The sequence below is a fragment of the Eurypyga helias genome, unplaced genomic scaffold, assembly GCF_000690775.1.
Source record: "Eurypyga helias isolate BGI_N326 unplaced genomic scaffold, ASM69077v1 scaffold6951, whole genome shotgun sequence".
Taxonomy (NCBI): domain Eukaryota; kingdom Metazoa; phylum Chordata; class Aves; order Eurypygiformes; family Eurypygidae; genus Eurypyga; species Eurypyga helias.
The window spans coordinates 32,362-47,773 of NW_010231452.1; the positions used below are offsets into that span (position 1 = coordinate 32,362).

A 15,412-nucleotide genomic window follows, 5' to 3' on the forward strand; every position below is an offset into this window, starting at 1 on the left:
CCAGGAAAGCAGTTCCACCATACGTAGTAGTTACTTGGGAAGACAAACGCCATCACCCTGAATGTGGGTCCCCCCTCCTTCTTCCCCAGCTTTATATGCTGAGCATGATGTCACATGGTATGGAATATCCCTTAGGTCAGCTGTGGTCAGCCATCCCAGCTGTGTCCCCCCCCTGCTTCCCCAGCTTCCTCACTGGTGGGGTGGCGTGAGAGGCAGAAAAGACCTTGACTCTGTGTAAGCACTGCTCAGCAGAAACAAAAATACCCCTGTGTTATCAACACTGTTTTCAGCACAAATCCAAAACACAGCCCTGTGCCAGCTGCTGTGAAGAAAATCAGTTTTACCCCAGCCAAACCCAGCACAATAGTGAGACACTTAGTGCTGTCATGTAGAAATTTTTGTCCGGTGTAAATGTCTTCAGATGAGTATTTTTATTTCCACTATTAAACTGCTCATTTTTAGCCAACCCTTATCTTTTTAATTATGGAGCAAAATCCAAAAAAGAGGCATGCCATTTTCTCCAGCAGAGTTGTCCCATTTCTGTGCTTGTAGTGAGTCTTGACCTTTGGTATTAACTTTTTCCACTTACCTGTGGATGGTTTTTATATTTAGGCTTTGAGTGGGAGTTGCTGAAAGGAAAACTGACAGACGATAATTCTCGAATGCTATTTGGTGACAACATTATTTTTTCTGCCCTGTTTATGACCTCGCTTATTCTGAAAAACCAAAGGCATAGTTCACAACTTATGTGCAGCACAGCTAAAGCAAAGCTAACTGATCTTCGGTAACACTATCTGCTGTTGGGCATGTAAAACTTAGGTCTTGTATATGTAACATCGGTAGGCAGACGTGGCTCCCCCGGTAACGGGCTGTTTTAGACAGGATGGTCAGCACCACCATGTGGCAAAACCCTTCCACTACTACAGTATTTTTTTAACTCGGTGCTAAGAGACTGGAAGGTGATGCCAACCAGTTCAGTTCTTTAATTTGTATCTCCTAAAGTTCAAATGTCCTTAAGCAGGAAAACTTTTCTACCCCGAATAATGCTTTTTACCAAAGTATTTCTATAATCTGTTGCTTCCAAGTATTCGTGTGAAAGAAAATCAGTGTGTTCCCATTTTACAGTTGGAGGGCTGACAATGGCATAGCACTTGTCCAAAGGAATTCAGTCTTAGACCTAGCAGTGAAGGTGCTTAGCTGGAATGCAGCTGAAGCAAATTTCCAACCCTACCCCAAAATCCTTAGTGTATGTAAACATTTTACATCAGACTAATACTTGGCTAAAAGCACAGTCATAGAAGGGGAGGATGGGGAGAAGCCGAAGGTCAGTGTCTCCATCCCAATTTACTGATTTATTGCCCTGTAAGGGCAGTAACTGTAAAGAACCGTAACTCCTTACTGTAACCTAACAATAACCTTTTAAATCCTCAGTACTTGATGGATGCCTGCCTGAGCTGGAGCATAGCTGTACAGGGAATGGTAGAAGGTATGCCCTGGGTATCCCACAGGCTGTGATTAGGGCTGAAGACTAGTCAGGTGTTGTTTGTGAGACAGCTTGAATTTCTTACTGTCCCACACATTATATGTCAGCTCTTCTGGACCGTGTTCAGTTAGGTCATGCAGTATTGAACAATAAATTTAGTTTTTTTGTTTGATTATCTATATCATAGAATCATAGAATGGTTAGGGTTGGAAGGGACCTTAAAGATCATCTAGTTCCAACCCCCCTGCCATGGGCAGGGACACCTTCCACTCGACCAGGTTGCTCAAAGCCTCATCCAGCCTGGCCTTGAACACTTTCAGAGATGGGGCATCCACAGCTTCTCTGGGCAACCTGTCCCAGTGCCTCACCACCCTCTCTGTGAAGAACTTCTTCCTGATATCTAACCTAAACCTCCCTGTTTTCAATTTAAACCTGTTATCCCTTGTCCTGTCACTACAGGCTCTTGTAAAAAGTCCTCTTTTATAAAAAAGTCCTCTTCCTTATTTTATTTGCATCTTGATTTTGTAGGACGAGTAGACTTTATCTGAAATAAATTCAGTTATTCAGTAAGTATTAATTCTTTCCCCTTTTTTCCCCTAGGAAAATTAAGCTGCTAGTGTGTATGGAAGAAGTCTAGTTACAGCAAAGTAAAAAACCAAACCCTACCTTTATGAGAGGAGCTAAGTTGAATTCACAGAAAAGAAAAAGCAGTAGCAGTACAGAGAGATTTTTGGTTCTTAGCTGTACTTTGCAGTTCAACAATGCGAATCTGTAATGTCTTACTACTGTTTCATGTCAGCAGAAACACATTTTGCTTACTTTAACATAATGTTTTCTGAGTTTGTGTGTTTTGATAAGGTATCACTTAGGACGCTTGCATATCTTTTTCGCTTTGATCTCTGGAGAAAATACTTCTGACAGCAGCTGCTTTCTGATTGATTAGTGCTGTAAGAATGCTAGACTAACATGGGTTTTTAAAATGTTATGTTGACTTACTTTGTCAGATGAAAAAGGAGCTTTGGATCAGAAGCCTTTGAAGCCACAAGCTCCTCAAGTACCACCCAAGAAGCCTCTTCCACCAAGCAAGACAAACAGCTTACTGAGAGCAGGGCTTCTGCACCCAAAACGTCCAGATAAACCTGTTTTGCCATCCTCTGTATCCAAGTCAGTATAACTTAAATTGTGTACACCAAATATATTTTACTTCGCTTGTTGTTTAATTTTTCCTTTATGGATGAGGTGTGAAAAAATTAGTTTTAAAGGTGAAAAGGCTGCAAGGACACCTACCAGTATCTTGGATCTCCAAGTCTTTATCAATCTGAGCTTCCTAATTCTTCGAGACATTGAATCCACGTGGCTCAGAGTAAATACTGCAGCTTAACTAGCAGTGGGGCAGATGAAGTTACAGATCTGTGGGCTGCTTTGCTTTAAGCCTGCCCCATAATGAAGTTGTAGCTACAGTAGCAGTGTGGTGTAAAAGAATATTGATGGGGCACTCCAGAATTATTGTTGTGTTGCAAAAAATGTGAATATTTGAGGTGCATCAGTGTTAAATGTTTCAGCACTTTTTATACACTAAGACAGATGGAAAGGAAGAGCTAAGCACAGCTAGTACCTGTGTAAAAGGAACGCAGTGCTGCTCATGTGCTCTTCTGGGGAAGAGACTGCTTCCTACAGACCCATCTCCAGTCTCTGTACTCGGTCTTGAGTATTCTCAGTTGAGTTTTTGGACAAATGGAGAGGGTAATAGCAAGTAATTGCTTGCTATTTCTTTTAGATTCACTTCAATTTTTCTAAAAAATGAGTTTCACATGATTATTTATGATGTTTCACTAATTTTGCATCAATACAATCCTCCCACCCCAGTTTCCCTTTCTGTCTCCGTCAAAGCATTTGCTAGATCTTTACCTAAAACTGTAAACCAACTGCTGACATGTGACTGTCCCTTTGGGATGTTTAGTTGACGTGAAAGAACCATGAGAAAGTGAGGTCACGATGCACTTGGCCTTGTACGAATAAAGGAGCAGACAAGCTGCTACATCAGAGAGCTTGCACCTTAAATCCCTGCAAAGATACCAGGTGGCAGCAAGCATTTGTCAAGTTTTGACCTTTTTTTACAGCAGGTCCTGTTTAGCTGAACCAAAAGGAAGAATCTCCAAAGGGAGAAACACTGGGGGTAAGGCACACACTTTGGAGGGTTGACTCTCAACAGAGGACAATCTAGATAGAGCTGCCTCTGATTCCACCCTGCCTAGCCCTGGGAACATTGGATACATGACTGAAGAATTAGACCGTTGCCTCTTCTGTTTGTTTTCAGTACATAATCATGTTACATGACTTGGTGTTTTGGAGAGTTCACCAAGTAAAGATTTTTATTCTTTCAAACCACAAGTCATGTTCTCCTCCCCCATTTTAGAAAATAATTATGGATATGAAAACACACGTGCAGTTAAATAGGAAACTCTGGTCTTTTAATAATTGAAAACTAAATCCTTGGGGTATTTAAAAATATTTAAATGTCTGAAAGTGTAACATTGCTCTGGGAAGATACGGCTGATTACCTTTTTTTCTACTGCAATTAAACTTCCAAATAAAGGATTTGGGAGATGACTTAACAGGGAAACATTGAAGCTGCCAACTGGTCCGTTTGTATACTTTATTTTTACGCTGTGGCATAAATGATGGCAAGAATTGTAAAGGAAAATGTTATCTGTTCGTTTTGTTTGTGTTGGTGGAGTGTATTTTTGTGTCCCTGGATGATGTGACAAGCCATGCAAAGAATTCATGGTAGAATAAAAGAATAGAATGGTAGAATACAAGATACTTTACCCTATACCCAGAAAATAATAACTTGTTCTTGGCAGCTTTTTTCTATATGGGAAGGATTTGATGTCAGTTTTTCAAGAGATACTAGTGAAGGTGCTGTTCAGCTCTCTTGTTTTCTGCTGCACTGAAGTGTAGTATTTTAATTTTAAGTGCCACAATGTGCCCTGTATTAAAAGTTTTGGATTATTTTCATAAGGCGACTGTACGTGTTTGACAACACTGCAGGAGCTGGGACAGAAGAATTGACTTTTATAGGACTAGAATTGCCCTCTGAAAGACTTGATTTTAAGCAAGACTTTAGAAAATGATAAAATCTACTGATTTTGTTTTTTGCATTTTCTTCTTGTTATGTTTCCATTATTAACTATTTCATTTCTTGACTAGGTGTGTCTTGTCTTTTTTTTTCTTACTATAGATCTAATGGAGAAGTTGTTTCTCTTCGACCGAAATCTGAAGTTGAGCCAGTAGCAAAACCAAAGTTAGACTCTGAACCGTTACCACTTAGACCAAAATCAGTAGAGGTAGATTCACTTGTGGTAAAGAGCTCTAAAGAATCAGGTAAAAAAAGAATAAAATGTCCTTTTGGGTCTTTCTGTTTGGATTGCAGTATTTTTACAAGGTTAGAATAAGCTTTTTAACTCCCTCAAAACACCACTGGGTGCAATTATTCCTGTTCGGTAGAAAGTATGTGTTTTTAGAACTGCGGTGGGTAGCTGAAGGTGAGAGTCAGTAAGCGATGAACAGATGCCAGTAGCTGTTGGGAGGTAGTTGATGAGTGCTGTGTTGTAATAGATGACAGGAGGATGGAACATAGGTAATGGTTTGTTCTTTACTTTGAAAGCATGTTTTTTTGCTGTCACTTTTTTCTTGCATTTTTACAAAATTGTTTTCCTTACTGACTGGTTCTGTTCATTCTGCTCTTGCATTTCTGATAACTTTTGCTTTTCTAGCTAACTTGCATATTTTTAGTAATGCCATTGCCTTCAATTTGGGCCAGCATGGTATATTGTACACTTAAATTTCATGCTTATGGGTTTATTTATTGCTCCTTGAGCCAAACCTGGCATCTCTTTAAACCTAAATTTGTCTAGTTAAACCTTGATACTGGCTAACATCGCCACGGTGAAAATCAGGCGCTCTGAGCTATTATGGAGTTACCTTTAGTCCTTTATGGACAATGCAACTGATTTCAGCCCTTTGTGTGCCTCTTAGGCAGAGATCATCTTCTGTGGGCATATATATTTTTTTAAACTGTAAATTATTTTTATTGTGTGGCTAACCACTGCAGGAAAAGCTTTAGTGAATTGTATTTAAGTGTTTGGTTGCATCTCAGGTGCAACCTTTAATCTCACAGAAGGTTTTAGTAAGAACACATTTTGAAATAGTATTACTTGATAACTCTTTTTTTACGGCCAATTATGGTATTCAGATTGTAGAATAGTTGGTACTAAAACATAACAACTTCTTATGGGGATAATAATAACGCATTAAAAAAAACAAAGCAGTTTATGAATAGAATACTCCTGCTTTGTTTCATTAAGCATTTAAAAATGTGTTTCTAAGCTTAAATCCTCTGTATGAGGAAAGGTTAGTTCATGTATGTTTTTAATACAGAAGTTACATTTTTCTGGACCACAGAAAGCTGTATGTCAGCAGGTATTAAAATATCCTGTAAATATTACAAATAATGTTACCCTAAAGTATAAGTTCTTTTTTTGTTCCCCTGTAAAAATCTGTGCATATGCTGTGTTATACCTTGTTTTAAAGGTTTTGAATTGGCAATTGAACTATATTCCCTCTATTTAAAGATGAGTATGATTGAGAGTATGGAAAAAAGACTTTGAGGCCAAAGTAAGCTGGGCAGTGAAAGAGTGATGAGCAAACTAACCCAAATAATGTAAGCCTTGTCCTGCTACTCAGATGTGTGTGTCTAGGATTGTTGAGGTGCGTTACTGTATAGCACAGCATCCTTTATCCCCAGGAAAAAAACTCCCCATGAAAACAGATAGAATGTGTTTTTTAATTTAGGTGCAATTGTCTTGACATCTCTAATAACCAGAGTGGCAACACAGTAGCTGTGATATCAGTTATTCATAAGTATAAAAACCTAATTCTGTACAGATTTAGAAAGAAACAAAAGTCTGAATTCTGATTCGCCAACATAGGATTTTACAGGCTCAGGGAGAAGTTAAAGATTCTAATACCTAGATGGGGCAGGGGATGGAGGTATGTAACAAGCAGGTGGTTGAGGTCAGTTGGGCGCTCCTTGTTTGGTGTGGAGCAGGCAGAGGAAGCTCTGGCAATCCGTGAGGGGATGCAGCACTGACAGCATCAGGTTTCAGAAATCCTGTTATGTGAAACTGCCCTTGTTTAAAACAATCCACGTAAGTCACTTGTGGTTTTACTACTGCTGTGAAAAGAGACTAGTCCAAACTCCTGGTACTCCAAAGTACTGGAGGACTCCAGTAAAAATGTAACGGATCTCTGGCTTTGTGTGCCTCTAAGCATTCTGCTGCTAAAGGCACAATACTCATGCAGAAGCCAAGGCTTTATGAACTTTGAAGATGTTGGGTCCTTATATAAAGTGAGATTAAACAATCTCACACAAGAACTGGGATTGATACTAAAACATGGGTAAGAATGTGTGGCTGGGGTTGGCAACTGTTACCAGAGTATCTTTTTTTTCTTCTTTTTACCCCTTTAGACTGAGGTCCTGAAGTGAATGAAATTTTAGAAAACCAGTTTCTTCAAGTATGGGTCTTATTTTTTTGCAACTTAGTTTGACCTTGAAGTGCGGTATAAGTTGAGCCACGTAGAACTTCGCCTGAGGAAAAGATGTAAATATTCTGTATCTACAGGGAAAAAAACCCAACCCACCCCATCCCAAAATTAGGCCCCCAGCCATCAGATAAGGACACATACTCAAAAACATTCAGAAACATTGATCATGTTGAAATACCTCCTCTTAAAGCTGTGTTTGAAAAATTGCTTAGATGTTTCTCTGTTCGATTAGAACTCAGGCACTGTAAAAGACTGAAGCTGTAATACGAGCATGCTGAACATGTAAAGAGATTCTGTTTCTTCTACAAATGTTTCTTTTTCCTGCTTTGTAAAATAATTTTTTTGTTCAGAATCTTTTTCTAGACGTTCCTCTCCTTGACTTTTCTTTCCAGATTTTGTTTCCTATCCTGTTTGCCATGTTTCCCTTCTTACGTGTCAGGAAATTACCCTACCCTTCTCCATTTTGGTAAGATAACAATCTATAAGGAAATCCGAATGCTTTGTGCCATACACATAGTCTCTTCTTAACATCATAAACGTGATTTTCAGTTGCGGTTATACTAAAATTTTTGGGTTTCACTTTAAAATGCTTTTTTTTTGTTGGTTTGACTGCCTGTTTTCCTTAGCTGTTAAAGTTGTTACTTTAATTATACTTTTCGATTAGGAGCTTGTGAGGATTAAAAAAAAAAGATAAGCTCTACAGTCCAGCCATTGATAAACCAGACCTAGTGTTTGTAATAAAATGTGTTCAATACTCACAGCACTTCCAGTGTATGTAGGCTGGATGGCTTTATCTTTCTCTACATGCAAATTATGCAGTTATGAAGCCTATTGGCACTGAATCCACTGGTGTTGGCTATTTAGTATCATGAGTCTTGTAAAACAGCACTTTGGAATGTTGTGTATTAGGACATGCTTAGCTGTAGCAAATACCTTTTCTCAGCTGCAAATTTAAATATTTTAAAGCTTTTATCTCTCCCCTAAATTGTTGGGGTGCAGTCTCAGCAAGATGAGTAATAGGAAAAAGGGCTGCCATCTTTTCTTGCTCTGCAGATTAATGTAAGGTCTTGTCTTTTAAAATTTTGGATACATTTCACTTCTATCGTGGGATTTTAAACCCCAGCCACGTGAGATGTTGGAACCATAATTTCTTTAGACACCCCATCAGCTTTGCTTCTTTTTGTTAAGGCTTTTAAAGACAAACTGCTATGAATACATTTGAAGTGTTCAAATCTTAACAAAACCTCTCACCTAATTCTATCTGTTAAAGCTCCTAACGGCTCCTAACAGTTCTGTTATGCATCCATGTTAAGCTTGCAGAATGGGCATTTCTAATTGTCTGTCCTAAGTAACTGTTCAAGCTCAGCTCATCTTTCTAGAAAGAAAGGTGCTCTTGCTTAGCCTTAATTTTTTGAATCAAATTACCCCCCAATGTATAGTGTTGCACTGTGATGAGATTCCCTTTAACAATTACTCACGGGCTGTCTGTAAGAAAGTCAATTGATAAATCACTTTATTGATGGAAAAGGGTGTAAATTGTGAACTTTTCAGTGGGTTTCATCAGTATCTCTATTGGTTTCAGTGCCCCCACTCTGTCACCTAAAATAATTAAGAATGCTGCTTGAAAAGAAAAACAGACTCACTCCCCAGACCCACGATAAAACAAACAACACCAGCACCACCAAACCCAGAAATCCTAATTCCCACCAGCCCGTGTCTTAATTTCTTCCCTATACCAAAGCAACAAAATGGAAAGGTGAAAAGGAAAATGCAAGTGTCTGTCAGAATTTCCTCTGACTGCACTGTGATGGTAATTTCATAATGGTGAACAGTTGTCTCAGGTGTAGCAATTCCTTCTGGAAGCTCTTAACAAATAGGAAAAATACTCCACCTGGCTTTAGTGTCACCCCACTGTCTATATTTAAATCATATACAATTCAAGGCTGTAGCAGTCTTCATCTTTAAGCCTTGTCAAGGGCGTTACAATCATAACAGCAGCTCAATTTACAGTTCTTATTTAAATTCACTGCCAAATGATTTGTCATTTCTGAAAAAGGACTGTTTAAAGGCAAAAATGACTGAGATGGGGTAAAAGGCACATAAACTTTTTTCCTGTTTTTTTACCTTTTTAATAATACCTAACTAATGTAAATCCTGATTTGCGTTTTGACATGGGTTAGTGCTCTGGGATTACTGACAATTGAGGAAAGAACGTGCAGATACACCCCTTGGTCACTGTGCTTGACATCTAATAAGTTAAATATTTTAACTGACTACAACAGAAATACCTTCATTATTACTTATTTTTCTCCCTCATGCTCTTTTCCGTCAGCTGCTTGCCATTCATCACTCTGTTTCTTCCTCCTTTGCTTTTCTTCCCTGCTTATTTTTAATTACAAATATGGTTACATGTTTACAAAAGGCTGTCTTTACATTCTCTTTAACAAAATTAAAAAGCAGCAAAACTGATTACTAACAGATAGTGTTATAAATACTTGCATTTCTACAAGGCAACAGGGATGAAGTTGATACATACAGGGTTGTCCAAAATATGTGAATATTTTAAGGACTTCAAGGATAGTAACGCAGAGTAGAAGACACTAAAATCAGTTAAAACATTCAGTGGAAAACTTAGTTCCTACAGCTATAAATTAGCTTTGACAATGCGTGAAAAATAAATAACCTATCTCATTACGCATCTCTTGGAAGGTAAGTAGTATTTTTGTGGAGAAATGGTTAACAAGTCCAGTTTGTTAACTAGGTGAACTACTTATGTTATTAGATCACATGTTCTGTTCTTCCTATTAGTAGTTTTTCCCTAAGGCAGCCACTTCCCATAGGTTGTAAAGAATTTCTGCTGATCTCTAAGGGAGTTTGCTTAGAGCTGTGACCATGAAGAGACTGATCAGTGAAGAGATCTATCTGATTTAATCAAGTATGAGAATGGAGTTTTCAAATGTTATGCTACGCACTTTATGAAGACAAGTATTTTCTTTAGACAAAGTACTGCATATGAAAAAACCCACCCTGCAGAGAAATATTTGCAGTTAATGTCTTGTTAGCTTTCTCTCACCCACCTGTGGACATGTAGTTTACCATGTTGCTTTTCATTTTGTCTGAGTCGCTAAACTTGGATTTTCATGCTTTTCATGCAGGTTTAGCGACAAGAAAGTATTCTGACTTAAATAATTGAATATGGCACCTCTCAAAAAATCTTGGCATAAATACGGAATCATAGAATCACAGAATGGGTTGGGTTGGAAGGGACCTTAAAGATCATCTAGTTCCAACCCCCCTGCCATGGGCAGGGACACCTTCCACTAGACCAGGTTGCTCCCATCCTCATCCAGCCTGGCCTTGAAGACCACATGTTTAGGTCTGTTTTGTGCAGCACTTCCTCTGAGAGCTTGAATTTAAATGCTGGTTGAATTAATCCCAGATTTTTTTCAAGGGGGAAAATGTGGTTTCCCAGATAAGTCCAAGTTGTTCCATGTAGCTGGTGTGTTGTCTATGCTGAAAATCTTTGAAACACTAAGAATTTGGGGGGCATGTGTGTGTTGTCTTAAGGCAAAAAGTGTTAAAAAAGAACACATCAAAACCTTCTGTTCTTGATGGTGGTCTGTGTTTTCATCTTCTAGATCTGTTAAGCTTTGATGATGTAATAGCTACCTCAGATAATCTATCACACCCTACTGCAAACCGACCCAAGATGCCTGGTAGGAGGCTGCCTTCACGTTTCAATAGCAGTAGTCCTGTGAGTATGTTGGTTGTGTTTCCCTCTTAGTGAACTCACTTCCCAGGAAGCAGGGTTGAACTGGAAACGGGCTTATGAACCATTTACCTGAGAGCAAAATGCTGTGGAGGTTAAGTTCCTACAGATTATCCATTCCTGGGAGGGAAGTGTACCTAAGAGAAACAATGCAACTGCATTATAGCTGGAGGAGTCTTTCTGCTCTCTGAGCTGGTAGTGCAGTAGGTACTCAACTCTTCCAGCATCACTGATGGTGAAGTAGGTATTGTGCATACACACAACTTTAAAAGTGTCTATAGTGCCTTACAAGCCTCAATATATAGTCTTTGGCCACAAGAAGTTTGTAATTCAGTGTTGCTGTGATGTGGGACTTGTGATCTCATATGCTAAGATACGAGATTGTCAGACCATGAGAACCAGGTGGTGCAGATTCCTTGAAATCAAATGGTATAATCAGGTGTTTTATCATCGAATCAGAGAACGGTTTGGGTTGGAAGGGACCTTAAAGACCATCCAGTTCCAACCCCCCTGCCATGGGCAGGGACACCTTCCACTAGACCAGGTTGCTCCAAGCCTCATCCAGCCTGGCCTTGAACACTTCCAGGGATGGGGCATCCACAGCTTCTCTGGGTAACCATTGCTCAGTCATGCCAGTTACCATCTACAGCTACTACCTGTTAAGGTGTGTGCTTTACGGAAGCACTTACAGGCTGCCAAAAGCATCAAGAACTTGTTAAGCAATGCAGAGTTCTTTGCAAATCCTGCCCAAGAATCCTATGTTTGATTTAGATTCAAATGAATGAGTATTGCAGGGAAGGAGAGTTCTGACTAGCAGGGAAAGAAAACCATGGTAGTCCAGCAATTTACGTTTGGGTTGGTTTTTTCTTTTGCATCTTTAGAAATGTGTGACTATTCTTTTTTAATTTAGTCTTTTTTTTTTTTTTTAATTCTGCCAACCTTTTCATTTTCTATGAATGGTTTACCAGACAAGTCAAAATGTGAGTCCTGAAAAAAATTTGAAGGTGCAGAAAGAAGAAGAAAGTGCCAAACCAAAGCCAGTTGAAACAAAAAAGGTAGGATACCAAGGAGCAAGGGAAGTACCAGGCAACTGGGTGTTCTGATTGTCGTGTTCATATTTCCAGTTTAGATTGATGCAACCACCTAAATGCAAATTATGGCATTTAAATGCAAGTGAGCCATGTCATTTTCATGAACCAAGGGGCTCCATTGTATCACACTAAAAAAGAAGTGGAGAACTGCAGTGTGAGTACTTTTTTAGTGCCTGCGGGAACCTCACAGAAATGCTTAATAAAGAGCTATATAAAGTAACTATCTTGGATACTACAATAGTCCATTTGAACTGGACGTTGGGTGTTTTTACCTTTTGGGTATAAAATTAAGGAAATTTGTGCTTCTGTAGCTCCCATACTAGTACAACCCATATGCTGTAAGTGGTCCATGCATAAAGATTTCAATTCTTGGCTTTCTACTGATTTATTTTTTCAGCCATCTGCATTCAGTCCACCAATTCCATCTTCATCTCAGAGACCAAGTTCTGGTTTACTCAACTTTTTTCCTGGAGACATCCAACTTAAAGGGGAAACGGATGACGACACAATTTCTGTGGAAGAGCTCAGGACTCAGATTAATGATTTGATGGGTTTAGTGGATGCACTGAAGAAAGAACATGGGTAAATGTTTTTCTTAGCTGTCTGCAAAGTGATATATTGACATCTTCTAAATGTCTTTAATGCCAGGCTGCTTAAAAATAAATTTATATATGAATATATTACTATTAATTCAGAGCTTCTTTCGTTAGGGTTTGGTCCAACTAGCAGATGTTCTAAGTATGTACAAATGTGATGCTAGAGTTTTTTTGGAATTTGTACGCATTTTTTCCTTCCTGCTTCGTGCTCCTGCGCTCATTGCAGCTTTCTGAAAATATTTCTTAGACAGTTAGTACTTTTCCTTACAGTAGAAGTAGGTAATTCTTGTGGTATTTAACATAAGGACATGTGCTGGCCTCGTGTAACAGTGCACATGAGTAATTGCAGTATCCACGTGACCGGAAGTAGGGGAAGATACTACAGAGCTTTTTGCATTGGTGATCAGGGTGGCCCTGTTATCTGTGTGCTTGTGGGTAGGGTTGTGTTTGGAGAATGAGGAGAAAAATGTGATTGGTGTACAAGTAAACATAGTAAAGACCAATCTGCAGGAAATTCACCTTTTCTGGTTTTAGTTTCACAGCACATTTTGGGTTGTTTAAATGGTGACTGGTGCTAACCAAACTGTCTTTGAGTGTGACCTCTTCAGAAGTTGTAACGCATCAGGATTAGTTGGTCTCCAAAGCAAGTTAGTAAGTTATGAGTTCTGGAGATTAATGAAATAGTCCTTCACTGACTTGATGATAATTCTTGCCTGAACATCGTTACGAAATAAAACACTCTTTAGGAACTTTCTGTTCTAAAGAATTTCTGTTCCCTATGTAGAAGTTGCCAGGTTACTTCAGCTTAAAGTCAACTCCCCTTAAGTAACAGTCCAAACTTTTAAGTAGCCTATTGAAAATTGTGCTATTAAGTTAGGGGTAGGTGCACAGTGATAGGTCAGAAGGGTGGAGAGTTGATGGAAGCTTGTGGTCCAACAGATAGGAGTACCAGTTCACTAGTGGACATGTACTTAGGTATAAGTTTTATTTATAGGCTGTGGCATCAGTTATGTGAATTCCTCTTGTAAAATTTAAACAATGCCTGTGCTAACCATTCTCAGTAATGTGAAATTCCCCCTCCACCCCCTCTAACTTGTATTTCTGATATCAACTACCATTAGGAGAGAACTGGAAAAACTGAAGAAGGATTTGGAAGAAGAGAAGCTGTTGCGAAGTAATCTGGAGGTACTGTTAGCAACTTGGGGGGGGGCGTGTTTAAAAACATAGAGGCAGTGTTTTGGAATTTGATGCCACAGGAAAGTCTTAATGAACCTGCTTAACCGATATTGTGTTGCTGTGTGGTTCAGTGAATGCCTCACGAGGCAGTTGGCTGTCTGTAGAAGATTCACAGCTGATCTTAGTTCAGCTTTCTTTTTCTGGAAAATTATGTTTAACAAGATTTATAGGTGGTGGGATGGGAGTTCGGTTTAGTGTTGCTAGATTCTGCTCTTCGCTCGAAACATGTACAACTGGACATCTTCCAGGAGAGAATATTAATACTTTACTTTTCTAAGATTGAAGGACAAATTGGCTTGATGTAATAAAAAGAAAAAACAGGACAGAAGTAAACTTTCCTAAATTTTTCAACTGTAAAAATACTAAGTGGATAATTTACCAAAAGAGCAGAATGCAACTGAAAACTTCATGAATGAATGAATACTGCTACTCTCAATTTCTTCATGAAGAAGGCTACATGCATTAGGGTGTGATGCCATTAAGTAGTTAGTAGGATGAGCTCACTGTAGAAAATTATTTCAGTCTGGTACAAAAAGGCATTTTATGTGTAAAATGGTACTTCTGAAACTTGAGAAGAACTTCTGGTGAGCCCTCTTTTTAATGCCCTTCTAAAGTAGTCAGTGCAGTTGCCTTAAATACGCACTGGGGATGAAGATGAGGCAACTTCCATGTATCCTCTAAATCCATATGAAGAAATAATAATTAATCACGGCACAGTATTTTCTATGAAGGCTGATTTAGGAAGTTAGTCTGAGATGGTGGAGTGTTACGTGGGGATGTGTCAAGTAATTCCACCACCTAGCTTTGACTGCTTTATTGAGAGTGAGTTTATCCAGTGAGATGTACCAGATCTATAGGCAAATTTTAAATTTGTTTTTTAAATTCTTGTTTGTTGAGCAATATAGCAGTGGAAAATCAGCTGTAAATATTCAGCTGTCGAATGCTTCTTCATTACAGTTTTATTTACTTCAGTGTCTTTGAAATATAAAGGTTATTGTTTTGGCGAAAACTCTGAAGAGTTTAGATTATTGATGCTTTTTAATACTGACTCTTTCTTTTCAAATTTTCCATTTTCCAGCTTGAAATAGAAAAACTGAAGAAAGCAGTGATGTCTACATGAGACAGCTATGGACTCAATGTTTTTAACTCACCAGGAATTCAAAGATGAACGCAAGGAGAACTGACTCTTATTTCACAACAGTGGATGCTGGTGTTCTACAGTCCTAAAGGAAAAAATATAATAAAAAAGGAATATAGTCTTTTATGCAGAGAGATAAGAAAATGAAAAAGAATAATGGTGTAATTTTTTTGCCAATATAACAGAGGCCTTATTTCTTACTGTGCTGGAATTGCAGACCTTATTTTTTGGTTTGCTTGAAAATACTACTGAATCTGTATAGAAAGGAGAGGGAATTCTTAATAGATTTTTATTGAATACCTGTAGCGTAATTTTTAAAGAGATCTATACTATAAATAGGGTGATTTATCTTTACAACTAATCTGTACAATAGTCTGTTGGGAGGGTTGGAATAACTGTATTGTAATCGTAGTCACTACTTTTCCCCTACGTGCAAAAGGGAATACATGATATTTGTATGATTTTGGCAGTCTTACCCAGGGTTATGCTGTT

General features: G+C 38.6%; 1 protein-coding gene across 1 annotated transcript in view; it reads left to right on the forward strand.

Annotated features, from left to right (window-relative positions):
• CD2AP (CD2-associated protein) overlaps window positions 1–14,902 on the forward strand; it is a 44,545-nt gene extending 29,643 nt beyond the window's left edge. The window contains exons 11-17 of the mRNA XM_010161083.1: window positions 2,488–2,647; window positions 4,725–4,867; window positions 10,729–10,844; window positions 11,828–11,914; window positions 12,348–12,532; window positions 13,668–13,731; window positions 14,861–14,902. Of these exons, the coding sequence (XP_010159385.1) occupies window positions 2,488–2,647; window positions 4,725–4,867; window positions 10,729–10,844; window positions 11,828–11,914; window positions 12,348–12,532; window positions 13,668–13,731; window positions 14,861–14,902 (797 nt within the window). The remainder of the gene's footprint in view (window positions 1–2,487; window positions 2,648–4,724; window positions 4,868–10,728; window positions 10,845–11,827; window positions 11,915–12,347; window positions 12,533–13,667; window positions 13,732–14,860) is intronic.
• The last annotated feature ends 510 nt before the right edge of the window (window positions 14,903–15,412 follow it).